Genomic DNA, 22613 nt, shown 5'->3' with positions numbered 1-22613 from the left:
AAAAAACATGAGTGCTGTGTTGCGGGCTGGTAGTCCCGGCGCAGCGGCAGGCGAAGACCGGCGGTGACCAACGCGACCGGTGGTGACGCCGGCCAGCCCGAACACGCTGTTTGGCGCGATGCGCCGAAGGAAAAGAAACGTCCGCACTCAACGAGTACTCTCCACAAACTCTCTTATTTACACGTCGCCTGGGTAAAAGAGGAATGCCAGAGCGGCGCTCCCAGTCATTCGTGCAATGCAATACTGAACCGAAACCGAAACACAACATGAGCTTGTGCAGAGGGCACGGAGGAAGACAAGTTTCAGCGCAGTCGCATATTCAGCACAGCTTAAGAAACTAGGGTCTTTAAAATTACGTATCTATGTATTTTCTATTAAAGGAACACACCACCTAATACTTACCTAATGATGTTGCGCCTCAGATATGCCTAATATTTACTTTTTGATCGACAACGTTCACAAGTATGAACAGCCGTACCAGTTCAAGATGGGTGGGCGGTAAGCAAGTGGTTCAACTTTGGCCGTGTGGCTGAATCGGGTGACGTGCCGACAAACAGAAAGACAGACCAAAATTTCTGCGTTTAAGTTCCCCAAGAGAGACTATCGTCTTTTAAACTCTATACAGGCGTTCACCCATTCGCAGATAGTGTATTTAGAAATCTTAGTTCCTGAAATGTTAGATTATCAATAAAACTATACCTAATGAGTGGCCCTATACATGGTTCGCTGATCCTCGTTACTGTAGCGAATAGGTCGTTCCGGGAACGAAATCCTAAATGACTTGGCCCTACTTTGAGCGCAAAAATGTGTATGTAGCGACGCAACAAGCGACAGTAAAGTGATATATCTTTATGTAAAAATGATTAACGCCATACATAGATAGGAGGACAAATAGCCTAACAATTTTCTTTTGAAAGCGATACCAATAATTCACAAGAAACTGAGAGAAAACCTGGTAAGAGAAGAAGACCACCAGTACAGAAACCATATGATAGTGCTAATGTATTGTGGATTGTATTTAAGTGAAGAAAGTTCAAATGGCCACAGAAAGTAGTATAGTTACTATTGAGCATGTATTCTAAATACCTATGCCAGGCTTCTGCATTGTGCATTGCTTTAAAGATGAATTTGTCTCACATCAAACTAGAAACAAGAGACTGTGAGCAAAGGGGAAGCCAAAATAAGTGCGCTTAGTTTCAATGCATAAGACGTACCCGAAAGCGTTCCTCGTAGGTGGTGCCCCGTATGATGACCGGCACCACATCCTTGCTCTGCATGATGTCCTGCAGAGTGTCGTAACGTTCGCGCGGATCCTTCATAGTCAGGCTGGCCTTCATGTGGCCCGTGAAACCCGCGGCCATCACGAACACGGCAAGCCACCAGGTGCCGTACAGCCACCGCTTGGCGGAACCACGTGTCACCCGGGGGGACGCTGCGCATGCGCGGTAGTGCGAACGAAAGTCACAGTTGCATTTCGGCGTGGTAGGCTGCCGCAATAGTGGTTACTGGGATTATCATTCAGCATGTTCTATCTAAGGCATGTACGGTCCCGGCAACATATACAAGGAAGTTACGAAGAACGCGACAATGGATTGAGTAGTACAGAATGAAGGGCTTGATTCGGTACATAGAGGTATCATCGTTACGGTTACCAAGGGCGCTGACTAAAGTTCACTAAACAGCGAAGCCCCTGATGCCCCATCAGAGGACGTTTTCCATACAGGAACAAGCCAAAGAAAAACTGTATCGTTTCACGGTGTGAACGCGGCATACGAACAAATGTGTGGGTGCTATTCTCTTTTCAAAAAGAAACTACCTTACACAGGAGCCCACCAAGATTCCACTGACGCCATGTAAATCACGGAAATGGCGTCAGTAAAACTACACGCGAACAGACCCAAAAAAAGTATTAGAAAGAAAGCTCTTGCCGCGTTGCTCGAACTGGTTCTCTTTATGTCTGTTTATAAATGCATTTTTACTACGCAATTGCGTACGTTCATAACGAAACAGTTTCGCAGACAAGCCCTCATACGACCTATCATGATGGGCGCGTTGAGTAAGTGCGCTCCGATCCACAATGGAGCACGCTCGAATGCGCTGGAGTGCGATGACTTCGCAGCCTAGCTTAACGGCGATTTCCGCCGACTGCTTTCGAGGGCACGAACGCGTCACATGGCGAATGTTATGTTGCTTCCGCATCCGTTATCGCGCTTCGAGCGCATTTCTATAAGTAGCGTCGCTGGTAAACTAACTGCTGCAGTTCTTGCCAAACGATCTCGAGCTCGTACAACTTGACGCGTGACAACGAAGGCAGTAGCAGCTACGTGCCATGGAGTCTGTTCTTGCTGGTCTCAGAGGTAACCTGTCGCAAAATGAAACGAGAACCTGCAATTGGGTCAAATAAATGGGTCAGAGAAATGAATAAATAAATAAATAAATAAATAGGTCAAACGACGATGATGAATTACGTGCACATAGCAACAAAAAGTAGCCGGGCTGCGACTATTCGGGAACAGGTTACGTACCTGTGCGTCTGACAAGTAATAATCGGGCTGTCATATTCAGTTCGCGCAACCTCAAACCGCGCCAACGCGCAAAGTTTTCAATCGCGCTGAGACATGCCCGGCTACGCGGCGGTGGGAACGAGCGGGGAAGGAGAACGTGCTTGCATCAGTGGGAGGAGTGGGAAACACGTCATTTTTCCGGAAGCCATCGCATGCGCGCGCTCTCGTGCGCAGTCTCACAGTTGGAGCGCATAGAGCGCGCTCCGTAATCACGCACCGGAAGTCGCTTTTAAACCATTAAAGGGACACTAAAGAGCAAAACGTTTTTCTCGCATTAGTAAAGTAGTCTTCCACGATACCAAAAACACCACGCTTGCTGCGAGAAGACGCTTAATAAGCGAGAAAACGCGCAAAAAGAAAATACAAGTGGCGACGCCACCTTGGAATTCCCGCACCATTTGCCGTGACGTCACATATTTTTGACGGCGCCTGCTTGGGCCTACGTAGCTCCTAATCGGTTAAATCGAAGTACACTGTCCTCTGAGGGGGCCAGAGACTTGACATAACGAGTTTGTGGAAATTTCGTCGTGCCAGTGGCGCCAAAATACGTTAAATGCTCTTGGAAATCTTTTACGTCACGAATTACAAAGTTCGGCGCGAAATTTAAAAATGAAACTTTGAACTTGGTTTTCTCCTCTAATAATAAACCTATGGTGGTGAAATAAACTAGACAAGAGTTCTCCGAGCACACTTTATCAATCTAAACCAATTCATTGTTTCTCTTTAGTGTCCCTTTAAGTTTAGAAGAGCTTACTCCGCCGGCTAGAGCGCGCTCGATGACTTATTAACTTATTCCTGGCTTCTTAAAATGTTTATCGCTACTGATTTCGAGAAAGTACGAGGTTGGCAGCGTACCTTCCATGAGGAAGATGCTGAACAGGCTGAGGAATGCGAAGTAGTAGGCGACGGCCAGACGAGAGAACTTGAACTTCGCATCGATCAGTGCCACCACGAAGCCCACGAAGAGCATTGCCGAGAACAACCCGATCCAGACCTGCGCGCGCCCCAAAAGCATTCGCTCTTACCGGAGTTCCAAAGGCTAAATATAAGCTGTCCATGACATTTGGTAAGAAATCTCCGTAAGTCTAGATAAAGAGGAAATTGCGTGCCGTTTTCTAGTCTAAGTGTTGCGCCAACAGACATGCCAGACATAGACACGCACCAAATCGCCCAGAAATAAGTTTTTCTAAATAAGTTGTGAGAGGAAAAAATGGGCTGGCGTAAGAACGCCAAAACTCACGAAGCCGTATCGCCAACTACAGGATAATGCTGGTTTTTTACTATTCGCTTTTAAACTTCCTTTTCTGCTTGCGCAATCTTCAGTTTCTGAACGAAGTACCAACTTTTCAGTCTCTTTAGGCGTACACGAATATCATTATGTCCTCGCTTCTGAAGGAACGTGTGGCATGTTATGTATTATTGCAGTAGGAAGTAGCTTATTTGAAACAACTTAAGAGAACGCATCTTTGCCGTCTTCCGCCATTTGTCGGAAATGTTATACTTAAATGCACAGTTGACACAAAATGCCAAAAACAAGATCACTCATAAGGCAACCACGCTGTTACACTTTTTTTTTAGTGCGCTGGCCTGTGGCCTGGACCACCCGAGCTTCTGCACCAGCAGACGAACTTCAGTGCCCTGGTGACAGCGCTGGGTTTCCACTAGAGTTACTGTATATGTTACCTTCAGGTACCTAAAGGTACCTTTAGGTACCTTTAGGTACCTAAAGCTTTAGCTACCTTTAGGTACCTAAAGCTTTAGCTACCTTTAGGTACCTAAAGGTAACATATACAGTAACTCTAGTTTCCACGAACGCGGCGCGCCCCCTAACTGGAAAGCGGTTGAAATAACAAAGCGACGGCTTGAGCACTGGTGGCGCACGAGCAATCAGCCAAATGGCCCCGAAAGGGATGTCAAATAGGACTTGTTTCCTTCATGGACTTTGTTGGGTTTCGCCGCTCATAAGTCGATCGTGCAGACGGGACGGCGCGGCACTGTACGTCGTACAAAGCTTCTTTCTCGGCTCTCTCCCTGCCTGGTCTTTGGCTGTGCAATTATCAATAGAAAGCAAACGGCTTCCTTTGAGCAGCTTGTCTACCCCGATGGCCAGCAGGAGTTGCGGTCAAGCGATCGTTCTCAGAAATCGGCAGCCCGAATGTGTGGGAAAATGAGGAGTGCAAACGTCTCCTGCTCTATGCCGTCGCCCAAGGCGACAGTATGCGTGACCCCAACAACGACCGGCATGCGCTTTCGGCGCGCCGACTGTAAAGCAGGGTTGAGTCGCAACAATGCACGGTCCGAATGCGGGAAAGGTGAAGACACGCAAATTGTTTCCCTGAACCGTCTTTACGACTGGCTTCGTGGGCTCAACTCGATGAGTATGGGAAAATGGCGTGAATGCATCAGGGCTAAGATACAGATGTATTTCGACCGTGAGAATCCCTGAGAGCGTGGGATAAAGAGAGGAAGAGCCATGATGGGAAAGAGTGCCAAAACGCCTGTCTGCACTGTAAAGACACTGCTGTCGAGATTAGGAACAGCCCAGTAGGGAGTGGCTTAATCTGAGGATAAACGGATTGGATAAGGGAATGTCGAGGCGGACCACCAGTGGCCACCTCCCCTTTTCTTTGTTTACCGCAAGGTACTTAAGACTGGACGGAATTCGTTTCCCTTCAGTCTAGGCTGTAATCACTTAACTGATCGATCAGTAAGACTCCGTACGATGCAACTTTTGTCTGGGCGTTAACCACTTGGTGGTCGAACAGTGAGACTCGGTTCTTCGTATGTAGTGACAGTGTTCTAGGCTCTAACTTAAGAGAAGTTAAGTAGAAGAGTAAGATGCTGTTGATGTCTATGTTATCATCAGTGTGCTTCGGCAAGATGTACATATGACTGTAAATATTTCGCTGCAATATTCCTTCAAGTTTTTATTGCCCCCAACCTGCCTCCTGCTTCATCGACGTCGATCATCTCCTTGACGGGACTTCAATCCACATCAAGGAGAAAACGAACAAGAAAAAACATAACTGACTTTATTTTTAGTTTCTTTGTTTAGTTTTTATAGGTCTGATCCGGGCTATGCCTGTTGATCAACTCTCCCATCTCGCCGTCTTGTTTTACTAAGGTCATTTCTGTCACGGAAGTGACGTCGGTAAAATGCACACGAACACATGACAAAGAAAATATTTCGCAGCTCCGGATGACCTGGGAGTCGGACCCACGACCGCTCGGCCCGCGACGATAAATGCTGGACGCTCTACGAACTGCGCTACCGACGCACACGCAGGAGGCTTCAAAAACGCGCCTTATATCTCTCACACCTTGTCCCTGTCGCAGTGACTTTGGTTGGCGGGGGCGGTGTCACCGCCTAGGAGCGGTGAAGTGAGGTAGTGCGTGGCCTTCGAGATTAGCTACGGCAATGCGCCGTTGCTCAGGCCATTCCGTTCGCACGGGGAGAGCGTAATCAGAGAAAGCGGTGTGACAGCCAGAAAAGCGTTGCTGGCTGAACGTAGAACTTGGGCTAAGGTCACAATCTCGCAGTATGTTAAAGAGGTAATATCTGGGGTTTTGCGTCCCAAAACCACGGTATGATTATGAGGGACGCGCATGTTAAAGAGTTAACGACAAAAAAGCACACCAAGGGAGCGCTTCGGTAGTTTCAGCGCGTTATCTTAGGAAATCTACAGTTGGTGCAAGCGGAACGACTTCCCGCGTTCACGGCTCAAGCTACGAACCCTGCCTCTCACGTTCCTGAAGCGCTGTGTGGTATATGTGTGAGCAAACGCATATACGTTACCCTCATAAGCGTGCGTAGGATAGGGGGGGGGGGTCATGCTTCATTGCAGCCCCCCCTCCACTATTGTAAAGGTCGAGTCAAAAAAAAAGAAAAAAGCTTTGCAATGGATGCCAAAATTAAGATAAAGTGATGGCGTGCTTCTCACAAAGGCCTGCCATTGGTCGCGGACTTTCCGGGATAAAGGCGGGAAGTAAACCGATATTTGAATGCAACGTCATGAGTCCTTGGTCGCCATTATACTCAAAGCACGCGTAGTCTTAACCGTGCGCATCAAAAATGACGTTAAATGTCCAGCTGAGTAAAGGTACGGGGCAGAGTTGCCTCCCCCCCCCCTTTAGATGATTAGAGGGAGCGCCCCCCCCCCCTCCCCTGCACCTTGCTTGCGCAAGGCCATGGTTACCCAATTACTGGGGAGCGCACACGTTAACGTTCCTCTCGTCAAATGACGGAGCAATGAATGAGTGCACGTCGAGTGCCACTGTTTATTATGTTTTTTTTTAAATGCGAAGCATTTCTTAGCGAACTTCTGCGACCTTGAACGTATCTATCTATCTATCTATCTATCTATCTATCTATCTATCTATCTATCTATCTATCTATCTATCTATCTATCTATCTATCTATCTATCTATCTATCTATCTATCTATCTATCTATCTATCTATCTAGATAAATTGGCTCCGGCAAGGACCGAACCTGCGACCTTTGAATGACGCGTCCGATGCTCTATCACTGAGCTACGGTGACGGCCCCTGTCCACTTTCTGGGGTATATGTCATGTGCATTTCGTGCATGTGCATTTCTTTATGTGAAGGGACTATATATGAACTCTGCCTAGCTAATCATTCACGTATTTTCCTTTTCGTTGCTGTGACTTTAACGTATACTGTTGTCTGTGAAAAGGAGTAGCCGGCGCTAGACAAAAGTGCCAAAATCTCCTGAACACTATATAATAATAATAATAATAATAATAATAATAATAATAATAATAATAATAATAATAATAATAATAATAATAATAATAATAATTACAGCATATCCACGGGTGAATGATGAAGAGCTTGGGTGAAGCTCCTGAAGCAATCATGGTTAGACCGTGAAATGTTCAGTGGTTTCGCCCAGCAGTAATCAAAGCGATACGCCGCCTTGATTACTGCACGCCATCTAGTGTGCAGGGTGCCGCTGCTTTTTTTTCTTTTTCTTCTTTTTTTTTTCCTTTTTTCTTTTTCTCTTCTTTTTTTGCACACATATTGCACACATCTCTATGGGACAGCGCCATCTATTGAATTATACGGGAGACGCGACGGCGGGGGAACGCCGGATGGAGCGACGACCGACCAGGTGATGCTATAAGGAGCTTCGCCCCTAAAAAAAAACACAAATTACAGGTGGTAACATAAAAATCATGACATGCATATGTGATGTATGGCACGGTTTACGTGCCACGCTCATGATGCGCTCGTGTCATGAATGCATTCTAAAAAGACAGGGCGTGAAAACACGGACACAAGAAAGAAGTCAGGACAACACAAACGCCGACTAATAACTGAAGAGACGCACAACGGCTGAAAAGAAAGAAGGCACGAAAACTTATCTGCGCATGCCCACGCAACAGGCGAACCTATCAATCCGGCACGCGTGGCGGTCTACGTGGAAGATAACTGTTAAGGCTTTTGATTTCATCTTTATGCAAGTTAATCGACGGTTGGCTCACACATGCGCTACCACTATTCTCGATATGCCATGCTTCAATCATCAGGCGCGTTTCTTCATTTCTTTGCCGGTACAACACTGCGCATTCATTGAATTTGGCGTGCACCTCTGAGTTTTTCAGACCTTTTTCGTATGCGTAATTCTCAGGCGCTAGTTCAGTTCCTCTCAGAGGAGTACCCCGGCTGTTGTAAGGCTTTTAGTATGGATATTGAAGGCCTGTATTATTCTTTGCCGCATGAGGACTTGTTAAAATGTGTTAATGAATGCATTAACGAACAAGGGAATCAGACGGTTTTCACCGATAAATGTGGTGTTTCTACCGGGGCATTTCTAGAAATTCTTTCCATGTATTTAAAGTCGACGCTGGTAGGTTGGAAGAAAGGCGTTTATGTGCAGAAATCAGGTATATGCATTGGTTCTGAAGTTGCTCCGGTTCTTAGTGATTGATACCTTAGCAGGATTGACAATCTTTTGGAAGGCGCCTTAGGTAATTCGGTTATTAAGGTTTTTCGTTATGTGGACGATTACTTGATTTTTTGTAGTGGTGAGGACTTTGAAAAGGTGGTAAGTTCCGTGAGCGAAAAATTTGAATTAAATGGAGGTGGGCTGAGCTTTACTAAAGAGGTGCCTCAGAATAATGGAATACAATTTCTAGACATTTCCTTAACGTTCCAGAAGAACCATGTGTGCTGGCATTATTCTCCTAGATCTTTGAAACCACTGTAAAATTTTTCGTCGAAGCACTCGAAGGTTGTAAAAAACGGCATCGCCATGTCTTGCCTTAAGTCAGCCCTCACCAAGTCGTGTGAGCACAAAATGAGTGATAGCTTTAACGCACAGGTTACACGTCTTTTAGATGTAGGGTATCCTCGTGATGCAGTGGCCACGGTCGCTGAACGTTTAAAGAAGTCTATTGTGTTAAGTCCGAGCATGGTTGCAGAGAGCGATAGGAAGAAACGTGTCGTAGGTATACCGTACATTCATCGCGTATCTCACAGGTTAAAGAAAGTAGGAACTAGATACGGCGTTAATGTTGTTTTCACGGCTGCCAACAAGCTAGGTAAAATTTGTGCCGCTGTGCAGAGGAAGAATGAGCGCGTAAAAGACCAGAAGCGGACCGATATTTGTTTCGTAAAACACACCAACAAATTCACTGATTGCCGTATGTGGTGTATAAGGTCCCTTTCAGCTGCGGCCGCTTCTACGCAGGACAGACGGGCCGATGCATCAACCAGAGATTGTTGGAACATAAGAGATCGCTAACAGGAGACCACGGTGTAAGAATATACTCAGGTGATGACACTCTTCCCCCAACTCATGGGAAACCGCAATCCGCGCGCGTCCAGATAATCTTCGGGTTCTTATCAGATGACTTGCAGAGGGCGCTACGAAAAGCGGGGCAGTCGTCTCCATAGCAACGCGCATGCTGCTGATAACGTGCATTTTTTTGTGCCATTTTGCTGGATAATGTGCATCCGCCAAGCGGCGTCGAGGGGCGAAATCGAGAGAGCAACAGAAGAGGGAACGGCGATAGCGGCGGCGATGACGCAGCACCACCGCGATTCGGCTCCTCGCGGGCGCTCTCCGCCTCAAGCCATTAGATGGTGCACCGCTCAACGGACCGACGACCGAACATTTTCTGGCCGCTTAGGCGCGCGCAGTGTCAACACCTGAATATTCTTACACCGTGCAGGAGACTCACCTTCTAATCTATCTTTACATTGTCGAGATTGTGAGTGCACGCCAAAATTCAGTGAATGCGCAGTGTTGTACCGGCATAGAAATGAAGAAACGCGCCTGATGATTGAAGCATGACATATCGAGAATAGTGGTAGCGCATGCGTGAGCCAACCGTCGATTAACTTGCATAAAGATGAAATCAAATGCCTTAACAGTTATCTTCCACGTAGACCGCCACGCGTGCCGGATTGATAGGTTCGCCTGTTGCATGGTCATGCGCAGATAAGTTTTCGTGCCTTCTTTCTTTTCAGCCGTTGTGCGTCTCTTCAGTCGTTAGTCGGCGTTTGTGGTGTCCTGACTTCTTTCTTGTGTCCGTGTTTGCACGCCCTGTCTTTTTAGAATGAATACTTACCAACTGGCTCAGCTCTCTGTTATTTTAAGTGTCATGAATGCCTTGATTTGCTCCAAAAACAAACAATGCGGTGTATGCACCTCGTCGCTGACTGCTTCGCATTACATCGATTCCTACAGTGCGTGGTATCTGCCAAATTTTAAGCACTAGCGTGCGCTGCGGTAGACGTATTGAGTGCAACGCAGAATAACCGGATGCAATTCCGGCTCTAACCCAGATTTTACGCAATTTTAGAGCAATAGCTCGACTTCTCCATGTGCAAACCCAGAAAACGGATCGTTCCGTGCACCTAAGTAATAACACGCAAGAAAAGGAACCGGTCTCCATGTTTGTGCTTCGTGAAATTCGAATTTGGCGCTGGTAAATTATGCTGGACAAAATCTGCAGCTACCTATCCCAGATTTCATGAGTCATTTCTATAAGATTTGCGCGTGCATGCTCAAGAGATATTTCCATTAGGCAGCTGAGCATGGCTCGTAAGCACATTTGCCGTCCGTAACACTAGCCAATCCGCGTTTCTTATACGATTGAGTGGAGCACGGTGCAAGAAACGTGCAGCGAGTGGGTGCAGATACACTCACATCGACGTCGAAGGAATTGACGTATCCGAACACGTTGGTGACGTAAGGGTCGGTGAGCCCTCCGCAGTGTCCGGCTTCGCTGTAGTAGAACTGCGGCAGAGGCTCCAGTGCCGATGCCCTGTCTGCTGTGGGTGCCACGGGCCCCACCAGCATGTCGCTTTCCTGCAGAACAAGACTGGCGCTGCTATACAACACTGTTATGCGCATAGAACTCCTTTTGCCAGATTGCCTATTCATTTTCTCGAAGGACTTAATGTGCTAGTCTACAGAAACGGTGACGTAAAGCTGATGTATAACCAGTTCAGCACAATATCACATAAACTTTGGACGGACCTATGTGTTTACAACTTATTCAAGGAAGAAACTCTTCTTGTGAATGAGCTAATGAAATAAGCAAGAAAAAACACTCACGAGGTTCTTTATGCATAAGACGACTCGAAGGCGAAAGCCATTTCTTTCTTTTTCTTCTGAGTCGATGCATTTCCCCCTCCCCCCTCTCTGAACGTTGCAGCACCTCGCGTTGCCTTTCACTGCCTCCAGGATCGGAAGACAAGCTTTCTGCACCTCACCTGGTCTTGCACAGCCTACGTGATCGGCCCAGCGTTGACCAAGCGACGCTGTTATGTAATCACGCCATGTTATGTGACGCCATAGTGATGTCATGATGATGTCACATATTTTGGCAATCTGCGACAGCATGATGACGTCATATGGTGACGTGATCACGTAATGATGATTTTTTGCATCGCTCCTGTGGACGCCGCCGACGCCGACGGTTTTCCGTTTGATGAGCCATCTAAGTTATTCGCCTTAAAGGACACTCACAGCGGCAAGAGAGTGCTAGCAACTCTCTTTGCGAGAGTAAACGCTTGTCCCGTATTTCACTCCCTTTTCAGGAGTGCTGGGAACTCTCTGCTGCACAGAGTGGGCACGCTCTCTCGACAGAGTTCTGCTACTCTGGCTGAACGAGAGTGAACAAGCTCCCTCGCTAGAGTAAAGTCACGCTTTTGAAATGGAGTACATACACTCTCGGCTGGAATTGCGCTACTCCCTCGCAGAGTTTTACAATGCTGGTTGGGCTAGAGTGCATGAACTCCCTCCAAGAGTAGAATCACTTTTGCTGCTAGGACTAACGTTTAAAAAAACAGCATATCCGCGGAGTGAATGATGATGAGTGGGCGAAGCTGCGGAGGTTCATCGGTAAACCGTGAATCTTCCGTGAATTCTGCCCAGTACATCATCACCGACGTGAGATCGGGCGCGTTTATACTAAAGGTTCGATGAGTTAAGACGACTTGCAGCTCACTTTAATTTTACATGTACGCTGTGAATTTTCATTGTTTAGAAAACCATTGCTTTAGAAAAAATCTGGCGTCTTTCATTAAGCAGCTGGCGTCTTTTCGTTTTGCTTTAGAAACATCTGGCGTTCTTTCGTTGGTTTATTTCATCAAAAAACTGCGTTTTGAACGAAATTTTTATTGTTTAATCACGCACAGGAGAAATCTCACCAGGCACTACCTTGGAGGTAAACAATGGCTGCTAATGGGAATGAGAGACAGAAGAAGTCGGCTTTTAGCTAACACTTACACTTCTACTTCTACTAACGTTTCCTACTGGAACATGCCAATGGCTGCTAATGGGGAATGAGAGACAGAAGAATTCGGCTTTTAGTTAACGCGCACGCTGCGAATTTTTTATTCAACAACACACAGGGAAAATCTCCCACCGGCACCACCTTGGAGGTCAAAGCGTAAGACTGGTTACGCACTACGACTACGACTACGAGGGACGAACGGGTGCCGCCTTAAGGAGCTTCGCCCCTAAAAAGGGGGGAAAAAGAAATCCTTCGTACGTTTTCTACAATGTAGCAGCGAACCTGGCTGAAATGCCTCAAGCTTACCTCACACATACACAGAACTCACATCTGCACACTCATTCATACGCAACACAGCAACACTGAACATATGCACTACTGGCGCTGCACACAACCATACACCCGGTAACCGGTATATATATATCCATGATGTTTTTCCCCCCATCCAGTGCCAGTGGCAACAGCTCTGCTGTGCGTATTTACACAGCAAATATACACGGAACACGTGAAAATATCTAATGATCTATTGGGATACTGTTGGCACATCGACCTTTTACTATAAAACAGCATAATATTCAACACTGTTTTCATTCGTAAATTCCAAATATCAGCTGGGACTCTATGATATCGGCTCAATACCGTACAGCGGCTCATGCCCAAGCCTGAGAGTTGTAGCCACGCGCTTAGAAATACACTTGCGGCGATCTTTTACCAGGGCAGGCTGATGAATACTTTACGACGTTACGATCTGGCGTCCGATCGGACATGCGGTGCCGCGGCAGGCGCGGCACGTACGCCAGAAAAGCAACGCCGGTCAACATAATCACAATGCAAGCGCATCTCTGGCGATTCTCGCACAACCTCGGTTGCATTTTAATGTAACAGTGAAAAGCTTTCGACGATAAAATGTGCATTCTTCAACCTTCGTCAGCCACTTGCGCCTAGATCGGTCGCACTCAATATGACCCGTACGACTCCCAGCGAAGGTAGGCCTAGCGCACCTGCCGAGTCCGTGGGTACATGCTGTCGGCGCTTCTGGGTTTAAGGATACGCAATTACGACGTGTAAAAATGAGTGTACAGTAGAGCTTTAGTATCGGTTAACCTGAATGAACCATTTTTTCTTGCGTACGGTGTTTGTACAAGAAGCGATGGGCATCATTACGACGCCGCTTTCGGCCATTGCACCCCGGCAGCCACCGAAAGCCGCCGGGCGCACTCGCCGGCACTTCGCAGACACAGACTGGTCAATTAGTACGCCTTGTTGAACTAACATGATGACACACTTTCTTGCACGTTCAATTTGGTGTTTGGCGATCGGTTATGTATGTAGTTGCGCCTATCGATTCAGACACAAATCAGTACACTGACACGGGCGCTGTGCGGGTGTATCATCGATAGCGCGAGAAAATACACGTTATTGAATGTCATTCCTGGTCGTCAGCTGTTTTGTGTGTTATGAAGACGCGAATTTTATTTAAAAAGGAAGATCGCGGCTATCTTCAGTATTCGACCCGTAAAGATGAAGTCGAGCGGTGAGCTCTGTTTTGACTAGTATTTTTACGGCAAGAATGCTGCGTTGGGGCGTGGCGTAGCCAGCAATATGGGAAATAGCGTTTTTTTAAACGCTATCTCCCAAACACCAAAATCTTTTTGCAAAAGCCACACTGTTTTAATACCGAAAACCTCTGACAAGGAAAAGCTTCGCTCCGTCGAAGGTTACAGACCAATATCGCTGTCAAATGTGGACTACAAAATTTTTGCGAAAGTATTATCAAATAGATTGCAATTTGCGATGTCGATTCTCATTGGGTCTCATCAGACATGTGGAATTAGGGGCCGATCTATACAAAACAATATACACGTTGCTCGAACAGTTCTTCAGTTCTGCTATGGTTATCAAAAACAGCTTGCAATGCTACAGGTAGACCTTGCAAAAGCCTTTGATCGTGTTAGTCATTCGTTCCTTTTTTCTCTTCTTGAGCATGCCAATGTTGGCACAGTCGTGCTTAAAGGTGTTAAACTTTGTTATAATGAATGCTCAACTCGTCTCATTGTTAATGGTCAACTCTCGAAACCTGTTTCTATTTGCTCTTCGGTGAAACAGGGATGCCCGATGTCACCACTTCTGTTTGCACTTTATCTAGAGCCGCTGTGCTTAAGCATAATACAGTCCAGTTGTATTCGCGGCTTCAGTATATTAGGCAGTGAAGTTAAAGTATTAGCTTATGCAGACGATGTCGCTTTCTTTTGCACAGATAAACCAAGTGTAGAAAATGTGGTATCTACAATTGAAAAGTTTGGCGTTGTATCAGGAGCGCGTTTAAATGCCTCTAAGAGTTTAGGACTATGGTTTGGCTCGTGGGGTACCACGCCGAATCAGTTCGCAGGGATTAATTGGACACGAATCCCGCCAAAATATCTCGGAGTACCACTGGACGCGTATAGATTCAGTGCGCATTACTGGAAGGAGCGCGTTCCTAAGCTTGAACGACAGGCCCAGACATTTGTTCCCCATCGACTTTCAATATTCGGGAGAGCTGAAGCTTGCAATACTTTCCTAGCAACAAAGCTTTACTACGTATTGCAACTTATCCATTGCGCAAGATTTTATATACAACGCTTTCATCGAATTTTTGCTACTTTCATATGGTCTTCGACTTTTAAGCCCATGCGTCGTGACAACATTTTCAGGCCAGTTAGTGAGGGTGGGTTGGGATTAGTACACCTTTATCTATGGCAAACAGTTTCATGGTTCTTCTTTTTTCGAGACAATTCCCACCCCGTAATCCGTTCATTCTTTCAGGTTACACTTGTGGATTGCTTGCCAGACTTAGTTGTGTCATCAAACTTCTCCGAGCGCCCGTGTTTGTGGGGATTCATGCAGGAAGTTTACCTCGCAGTTCGGTTCCTTAAAGCTCGCTTCTCCATGGAATACCTGTACACAGTCTCGCGCAAGGTACTATATAAGGATTTACTAACTATGCTCTTCGCGCCTCCATTGTACCGTTCATTGTACTCCGAACTTTCAGGCCTACTAAAGACTAGAAGAAAGGATCGTGGGGCATCGGGGTGGGGCATCGGCCCCGGCTGTCTGCAGCTACCGTGAAAATGCGAGTCTGCTTGGTTGCTGAGTCGCGGTTTCTCGGGAACGTGAGACTACGGGGAGGATACGCCGAGGTACGGCTCGATGACATACTGAACAGACAGCGAACGGGACTGTCGCCATACAGCGAACACAGGTATCCTAAACTAAGCATTGTTATCGCATTGTTAGCAAAAAATTACACCATCTCCCGCTAAAGGGGACCATGAGGCGATGCGAAGCCGGAGCACTTGCACGATCGCGTTCCGCTGGCGATCGTTGGGCATGCTACCGACCTCGCGTCGTGAAACGCGTAGAGGGACGCTACGCGCGTCGTATCTTCCATCTAGCCTGGCCGTTAATTCTCACAGGGCGAGCGGGGAACGCGGTCGACAGGCGGGCGAGAGGGGGGCAGCATAGGAGAGGAGAGAGAAGGGGAGGGGACGCGCATGCGCTCGAGCTCACCGCGGCGTTGCGCAGGAGAGAATTTCGGCACGTCTAGCCCGCGTTTCAGAGGAAGAGTGGAAAGGGGGAGGGGAGAGGGGTATGGGAAAGGGGGAGAGGAGAGGGAAAGTGGAGAGGGGTAGGGGAGAGGGGAGGGAAGAGGGAAAGTGGAGAGGGGAAGGGGAGAGGGTGAGTGGAGAGGAGGTGTGTGGAGAGGGTATGCGCATGCGCAGTAAGGGTGGTCACGCCGCACACCACCACCACCACCGCCACCACCGGATTGAGCTCCGCCTTAAGATACTTCGCATCTAAAAGCATTGTTATCGGAGAAACGCTGCACCCCTGCCTCGGTCGATCGTGAGAACGTGCCGACGATGCAGTTTCCAGCTGACGAGGCAACACTTGAACGGCTGCCACTCTCAACGGCAACCGGCGATGGTCAAAAGCACAGAAATATTCACGATTTCGGCACTGCGCACGGTGAAGAAAACGCAACCACGCAACTACGAGCAGACGAGCTGTCGGTGAGACCGGAAGTGCTAATATAAATGTTTGTTCGGTGTTTTAACGGCATAACATAATATAAACATACATATGATCTACTTATTGAACTCAAAATCAACAACGAAGGTAATAATGAGGGTGTTATCGTGATTATAACATCAGCCAATGGTGGAACTGCCGACAATCGCGTCATCGAAAAACTCGAATCCGTACAAAATAGGGCTGCACGTTTCATTTCACGTTGCTATGGCTATAACACAAGCATTACACAAAATAAACTCGACTTATCGCTTCATCCTTTGCATGATCGTCGGGATATCGCCCTGCTATCATTGTTTCATAAATACATCTATAACACAGCGTCATCATTCTTGCAACTTGAAACTCCACAATATAGGTCACAACGTTTATACAATCAATTTAATTTCATGCGCATTTACGGGAAGACTAATTCATTTAACTATTCCGCTCTTCCAAGAGCCGTTCGCCTGTGGAACGACCTTCCTAACACCATAGTTTCCGTAAGTAACCAAGATAACTTCAAGCATCTACTTACCACACATGTTAAAATAATGCTTGATACCATACCTACTACATTGTCCTTTTCATAGCCTGATTGTTATTTGTGAGCAATTTTACGTTAAATGTTTTTTTTTGTAATAGCAGAGTTATGTCGCGTTCGTTCTGTAATTATATTGCTCGTATTTCGATGTGCAACATTTTGTTGTGTAAATGCGCTGTCGCGATTGAAAGTGTATTCTTTCCTTGCGTCTCTTTATTGTATAACATAATGCTCAACACGTCCCCGCATATATTTCTGTAACTTTTCTTTTGCTGTTCTTATGTATTTCTTAGGTATTTATACGCGTTCATTTTGTACACTGTTCAAATGTAACATTTTTTTGCATTACCCCCCTTACGCAATGCCTCCAGGGGCCTGTAAGGTACTTTTAAATAAATAAATAAATAAATAAATAAATTGTAGCGAAGCCTTTGAGTTGAGTAAGGGGTTGCGCTCTCTATAGCCTTCTAGTGGGTCGTCCTCTTGGGCTCTTCCCGCTCGCGCTCTGAGCTCGTGTTCTTGCTTGACTGTCGCCATTGAGCATCGTCGCCGACTGCCGTCTAATAAACACCTCAACAAATTGGTGGAGAGTGCTGTGCTCCCATTCGATGCCCCTGGAGCTACGATCCCGTACCCTACCAACTACCACTGCAACTGGCCTCTCTTCAAAACTACTGCCGAAATACGAAGGCCCCTATCGGGTCGTCGAGCGCACATCCCCGGTCAACTACGTGATCGAACCCATCGAACCATCTTCGGACATGCGCCGTCGAGGGCGCGACATAGTCAACGTGGAGCGCCTCAAGGCCTACTATGACCCACTCATAGTGACGAGCTGTTAGGTCGCCGGACGGCTCCCTTTTCGTACCCGGGGAAATTGTAGCGAAGCCTTTGAGTTGAGTAAGGGGTTGCGCTCTCTATAGCCTTCTAGTGGGTCGTCCTCTTGGGCTCTTCCCGCTCGCGCTCTGAGCTCGTGTTCTTGCTTGACTGTCGCCATTGAGCATCGTCGCCGACTGCCGTCTAATAAACACCTCAACAAAATAAATAAATAAATAAATAAATAAATAAATAAATAAATAAATAAATAAATAAATAAATAAATAAATAAATAAATTGCGGACTAATACATCAGTTGTCGAGAGAAGAGGGAGCGATTTTCAGCTGACTTTGAGAATTTATTGTGAATTCGAGGCCGCGCGCTTCGCTATAATATTTGGCTCGCGTGTTCTCGGGAGCCTCGACTACCGATTGGCAGCGCTTTTTGACCCTGCTCAAAAAGTGTTGCAGGGCCCCTTTAAAAAAAGTCGCGTAAGTCGGTTACACTGAGCGCTTTATTTAAAGGGACACCGAAGAAAAAAACGAGATTTTTGACATTAGTAAATTACAGTTTCATAATACTAAAAAAAACCACTCACTGTGAGAAGACGCCTGGTAAGCTAGAAAATAGGAAATACAGGTGGCCACGCCACCTCGATGATTCCGAAGCAGCTCGCCGTGGCGTCACAAATTTCAACAGCGTCTGCTGCGGGCTACGCATTCGTTTATTGGTAAACATTGCTTACATTATATTCCGATGCATCAAAAGCTTTAACATAGAATGTTTAAGAAAATTTATTTGAACCAATGTGGCTAAATACGCAAAATAACTCTGAAATTCGTGACGTGCCACTGATGTCCGTATGATGAAACTTCGGCGCAAAGTGCCGGCATGGAAACTTTGACGTTCATTTTCTCTTATAGTAATTATCCTGTAAGGGCGAAATTATTGACACTAGAGTTCTGAAAGAATAATTTAGCTCTCTCAACTTGTTGAACCTTTCACTATAGTCTTACTTTAAGAGTTTTTTGGGACGCGCTTACGCGGCGCTGGAGACTGCGAGGATAAACCGGTCCTGGGTGCGCTCGCTTCACGCTCCTGCCTGCGCATCGTGGCCTGCTCGCGGGCGCTACACGTTAAAAAAACAAACAAAAAACAAACAAAAAAGGCAAAAACACCTCTAAACGGGGGGATCACATGGTCTCTCTCTGAGACATCACGCAACACTACAGATTGAACCGATAAAACTATCCACCACCACACGCCCCAGTAAACAATAAACAGGATGCTGCCTGGAGACAACTTCAGACAAACATGTATCCGATCCCTTCCAGACCTTTATTCATCCGACGAGTGTAAAGCGTGCGGAGCCAGAGCAGCATATGATGTGCGAATCCACAGGTAGAGAGTAGCAGGAGTACCCTACGAACGAGGTAGACATGGTAGTCTCGACCCGCTGGGACCGATACGAGGCGGCCCTCCTCGGCCACGGCTACAGCCACTGGAAAATTTCAGAGTACCGCAAAAATAGGCTGCACGCGGGCAACATTGGGCGGCGGCGGCAGCGGCCATTTCCCTTCGAGACCGTTCGGCGCGTTGCTAGCGTGTGTTGAGGTGTGACCCATCTCTTCGCCCCGATGCCGTGTTACGCTCGGCGGAACTGCAATATGTGTGTGTATTTCCTCAAGAGGATATCAGAAGTGATTTAGTCATCGACAGTTATGAATCGACTGCGCGGTGAGCGGTGTAACTAATGAAACGTGCGGCAAATGTTGCCATGTGCTCGCGAACTCTCTTCGTGGCTTCGTCTGTGTGATAAGATACTAGCCAGCTATGACAGCGTCAGCAGTTATAGTGCCGCGGTGGCGCTAGTGATGCGGTCGATAAAAGCCGCTGCTTTCTGATAATAAAGGATTCTTTTTGTTGTTGCCTTTGAGAAAGAAGCACGCCCACTTCTTTCCGGCTCGTCGCGACGCAAACATGGTGTCAGAAGTGGCGCCTGCCGATCATAGGCACCACGGCTATCGGACGTCGGACTAGCCCGGAAACGAGGACGCCGGGGAACCACTAACCAGTGTCAGGAGACGTACAGGCTACCAGAAACCTTACAAGGAAAGACCAAGTGAGATGGCTTTGTTTCAAATTTCACCACCCGAGCCCTTCAGCTTCGCAACACCCAACGACTGGCCTCCCTGGAAACAGCGATTTCTTCGCTTCCGAACGGCATCTGGACTAGACGCGAAGCCAGAAAAAAGTCAAGTAGATGCATTGGTCTATTTAATGGGGCCTCAGGCCGAGGATATTTTCAAAACGTTCAAACTTGAACCTGACGACAAGAAGAAGTTTGAGGCCGTACTGAAGGAATACGAGGCCTACTTTGTTCCTCGACGGAACATCATTTATGAAAGGGTGAAGTTTAACACCCGAACACAACAAGACGGCGAATCCGTCGAGGATTTTGTTACCGCACTGCACGCGCTTGCAGCTACGTGCGACTACGGGCAGCTGCGTGAAGATTTAATTCGAGATCGTCTCGTGGTGGGTATCCAAGACCACAAGATCTCGAGAGCGCTGCAACTCGATCCCGACCTAAATCTACAGAAAGCAGTGCTGGTGGCACGCCAGCACGAGACCATCAACCAACAGCAGGCAGAGCTTCACCGCGTGCGAGAACAGGACGTCCACCACATACAGTCCCAGAGGAGTGCGCGACAAGTGGGGAAGAACGTGCCTTCGCCTGAAAGTGGAAGCAACGTTCCCAAACCATGTGGCTGGTGCGGAAGAAACAGGCACAGTCGAGCGTCTTGTCCAGCAAAAGATGCAGTCTGCCGAAAGTGCGAAAAAAGAGGACACTTCGAGGTGGTTTGCCGGTCAACGAGAGCTGTCAGGAACGTCGAAAACCAGACCGAAGAACCAGGCTTCCTCGGAGTTGCATCCCATTCATCCACTCACAGGTGGGAAGTTCCAGTTCTCGTTGAATCCTCGAAAGTGGTATTTAAAATAGATACCGGCGCGGACGAAACGGTCATTCCCGCGGAGCTCTTCGCTCGCATATTTCCCGCGATAAAACTTCAACCAGCAAGGCGCCGCCTTCAGGGACCTGATGGAAAATCCCATATCTGGTATGGCTGCTATGAAAATGACGTTTGCAGGAATGAGCAGCTGCGAAGACGTGTACGTTCTGCAAGGCCTCCGAACCCCTCTTCTTGGGAAACCAGCGATAGAAAGGCTCGGGGTACTACCACAAGTTAACGTAGTGAAGAAACTGGAGCCCGAATCTGACTTTCCACAAGTGTTCCAGGGACTGGGGACCTTCAAAGAAGAATATGACCTCAAGTTGAATCCTGACTCAAAGCCTTTCGCGCTTTCGTCGCCACGTCGAGTCCCCCTTCCATTGTACGAAAAAACAAGGCAAGAACTCGAGCGGATGCAAGCACTAGGCGTCATCTCTCCTGTCACCGAGCCTACTACATGGTGCGCACCTATGGTTGTCGTTCCCAAACCCTCTGGTGCTGTTCGGATCTGTGTCGACTTCACGGAACTCAACAGATACGTTCAACGAGAATGGCATCCAATACCGGCCGTCGAGTACACCATTGGAATGCTACGGGGAGCCAGCATGTTCTCGAAACTTGACGCGAACTCGGGTTTCTGGCAGATACCACTTAGTGAAAGGAGCAAAGTATTCACAACATTTATCACGCCGTTCGGCCGATTTTATTTCAATCGACTTCCGTTCGGAATCTCGTCGGCCCCCGAACATTTTCAGAGACGAATGGCACAGGTTCTTTCTGGACAGGAGGGAGTCGTCTGCCACATGGACGATGTGCTTATTTGGGGTGCCACGCAGGCGCAGCATGACGAGCGGCTTCGGGCAGTGATGGACCGCCTCCGCACATCAGGCATCACATTGAACAGAGAGAAGTGTGAGTTTGGGGTAACCCAGATATCATTCTTAGGACATACGATCGGGAATAACTCAGTGCGTCCCGATAAAGAAAAGCTTAGCGCGGTAACAGAAATGCCACGCCCGACGTCCAAGACAGAGTTACGGCGCGTGATGGGCATGGCAAATTATCTGGCCCGCTTTGTCCCACGCATGGCGGAAGTCCTCCAGCCTCTTTCTCTGATGTTGAGCTCAAGACATGAATTTGTGTGGGGTCCCGCGCAAGAAGCCGCCTTCATGAAGTGGAAGACTGTTCTTTCATCGGACCCTGTCTTGGGAATGTACGATCCAGATATGGAAACAGTGGTGACAGCAGACGCCTCATCATACGGTCTCGGAGCTGTCCTGCGCCAAAGACAGAAAGACGGTCAGTTCAAAGTCATTTCCTATGCTTCCAGAGCCCTTACAACCACCGAGCGGCGATACGCCCACATTGAAAAAGAAGGACTTGCCCTTGTGTGGGCCAGTGAAAAGTTCCGTGATTATCTCGTGGGAAAGCGCTTTAGCCTAGAGACAGATCACAAACCACTCGTATCTTTGTTTGGGTCAAAAGCAATTGACGAACTAACACCGAGACTACAGAGGATGCGCATGCGTCTGATGCGCTACACGTATGACATTGTGTATGTTCCAGGCCGGGACCTGACGGTGGCGGACGCCCTTTCTCGGTCACCTCTTCCACGAACGGAATCCATGGAACTGGAGGCCGAAATCCAAGGCTATCTTCGACTGGTGGCCTCGTCAGTTCCAGTAACAGCGCCAAGTTTAAATCTTATCGCCCTGGAGCAAGAGCAAGATCCGGTATGTAAAGCGCTTATCATCTATGTACAAAGGGCTGGCCAAGCCGTCGAGACGTTGGGGTTGACCTGAAGCCTTACTGGAGTGAGAGGGCAAACATCGCCCGGGTTGAAAACCTG

The 22613-nt window shown here is 47.6% G+C and overlaps 1 protein-coding gene across 1 annotated transcript; it reads right to left on the bottom strand.

Annotated features, from left to right (window-relative positions):
• Positions 1-1196: 1196 nt before the first annotated feature.
• Positions 1197-10898, bottom strand: LOC125758356 (uncharacterized). Its single transcript, XM_049415431.1, has 3 exons — positions 10746-10898; positions 3420-3558; positions 1197-1432 (listed from the first exon to the last, which is right to left on the bottom strand). Exons 1-3 carry the CDS (start codon positions 10896-10898, stop codon positions 1197-1199), a joined length of 528 nt encoding a protein of 175 aa, XP_049271388.1.
• Between the last annotated feature and the right edge of the window lie 11715 nt (positions 10899-22613).

The sequence above is a fragment of the Rhipicephalus sanguineus genome, chromosome 4, assembly GCF_013339695.2.
Source record: "Rhipicephalus sanguineus isolate Rsan-2018 chromosome 4, BIME_Rsan_1.4, whole genome shotgun sequence".
In the NCBI taxonomy this organism is placed as follows: Eukaryota; Metazoa; Arthropoda; class Arachnida; order Ixodida; family Ixodidae; genus Rhipicephalus; species Rhipicephalus sanguineus.
This window is presented reverse-complemented; position numbering and strand designations above follow the sequence as displayed.

What these genes read in the sequence shown, in the direction of transcription:
- LOC125758356 (XM_049415431.1), bottom strand. Translation starts at nt 10,898, where the DNA reads ATGCTGGTGGGGCCCGTGGCACCCACAGCAGACAGGGCATCGGCACTG. An exon ending in TCAATTCCTTCGACGTCGAT is followed by an intron (nt 3,559 to 10,745) that starts GTGAGTGTATCT and finishes GGGCGCGCGCAG; the next exon opens with GTCTGGATCGGGTTGTTCTC. An exon ending in CAGCATCTTCCTCATGGAAG is followed by an intron (nt 1,433 to 3,419) that starts GTACGCTGCCAA and finishes GCGCATGCGCAG; the next exon opens with CGTCCCCCCGGGTGACACGT.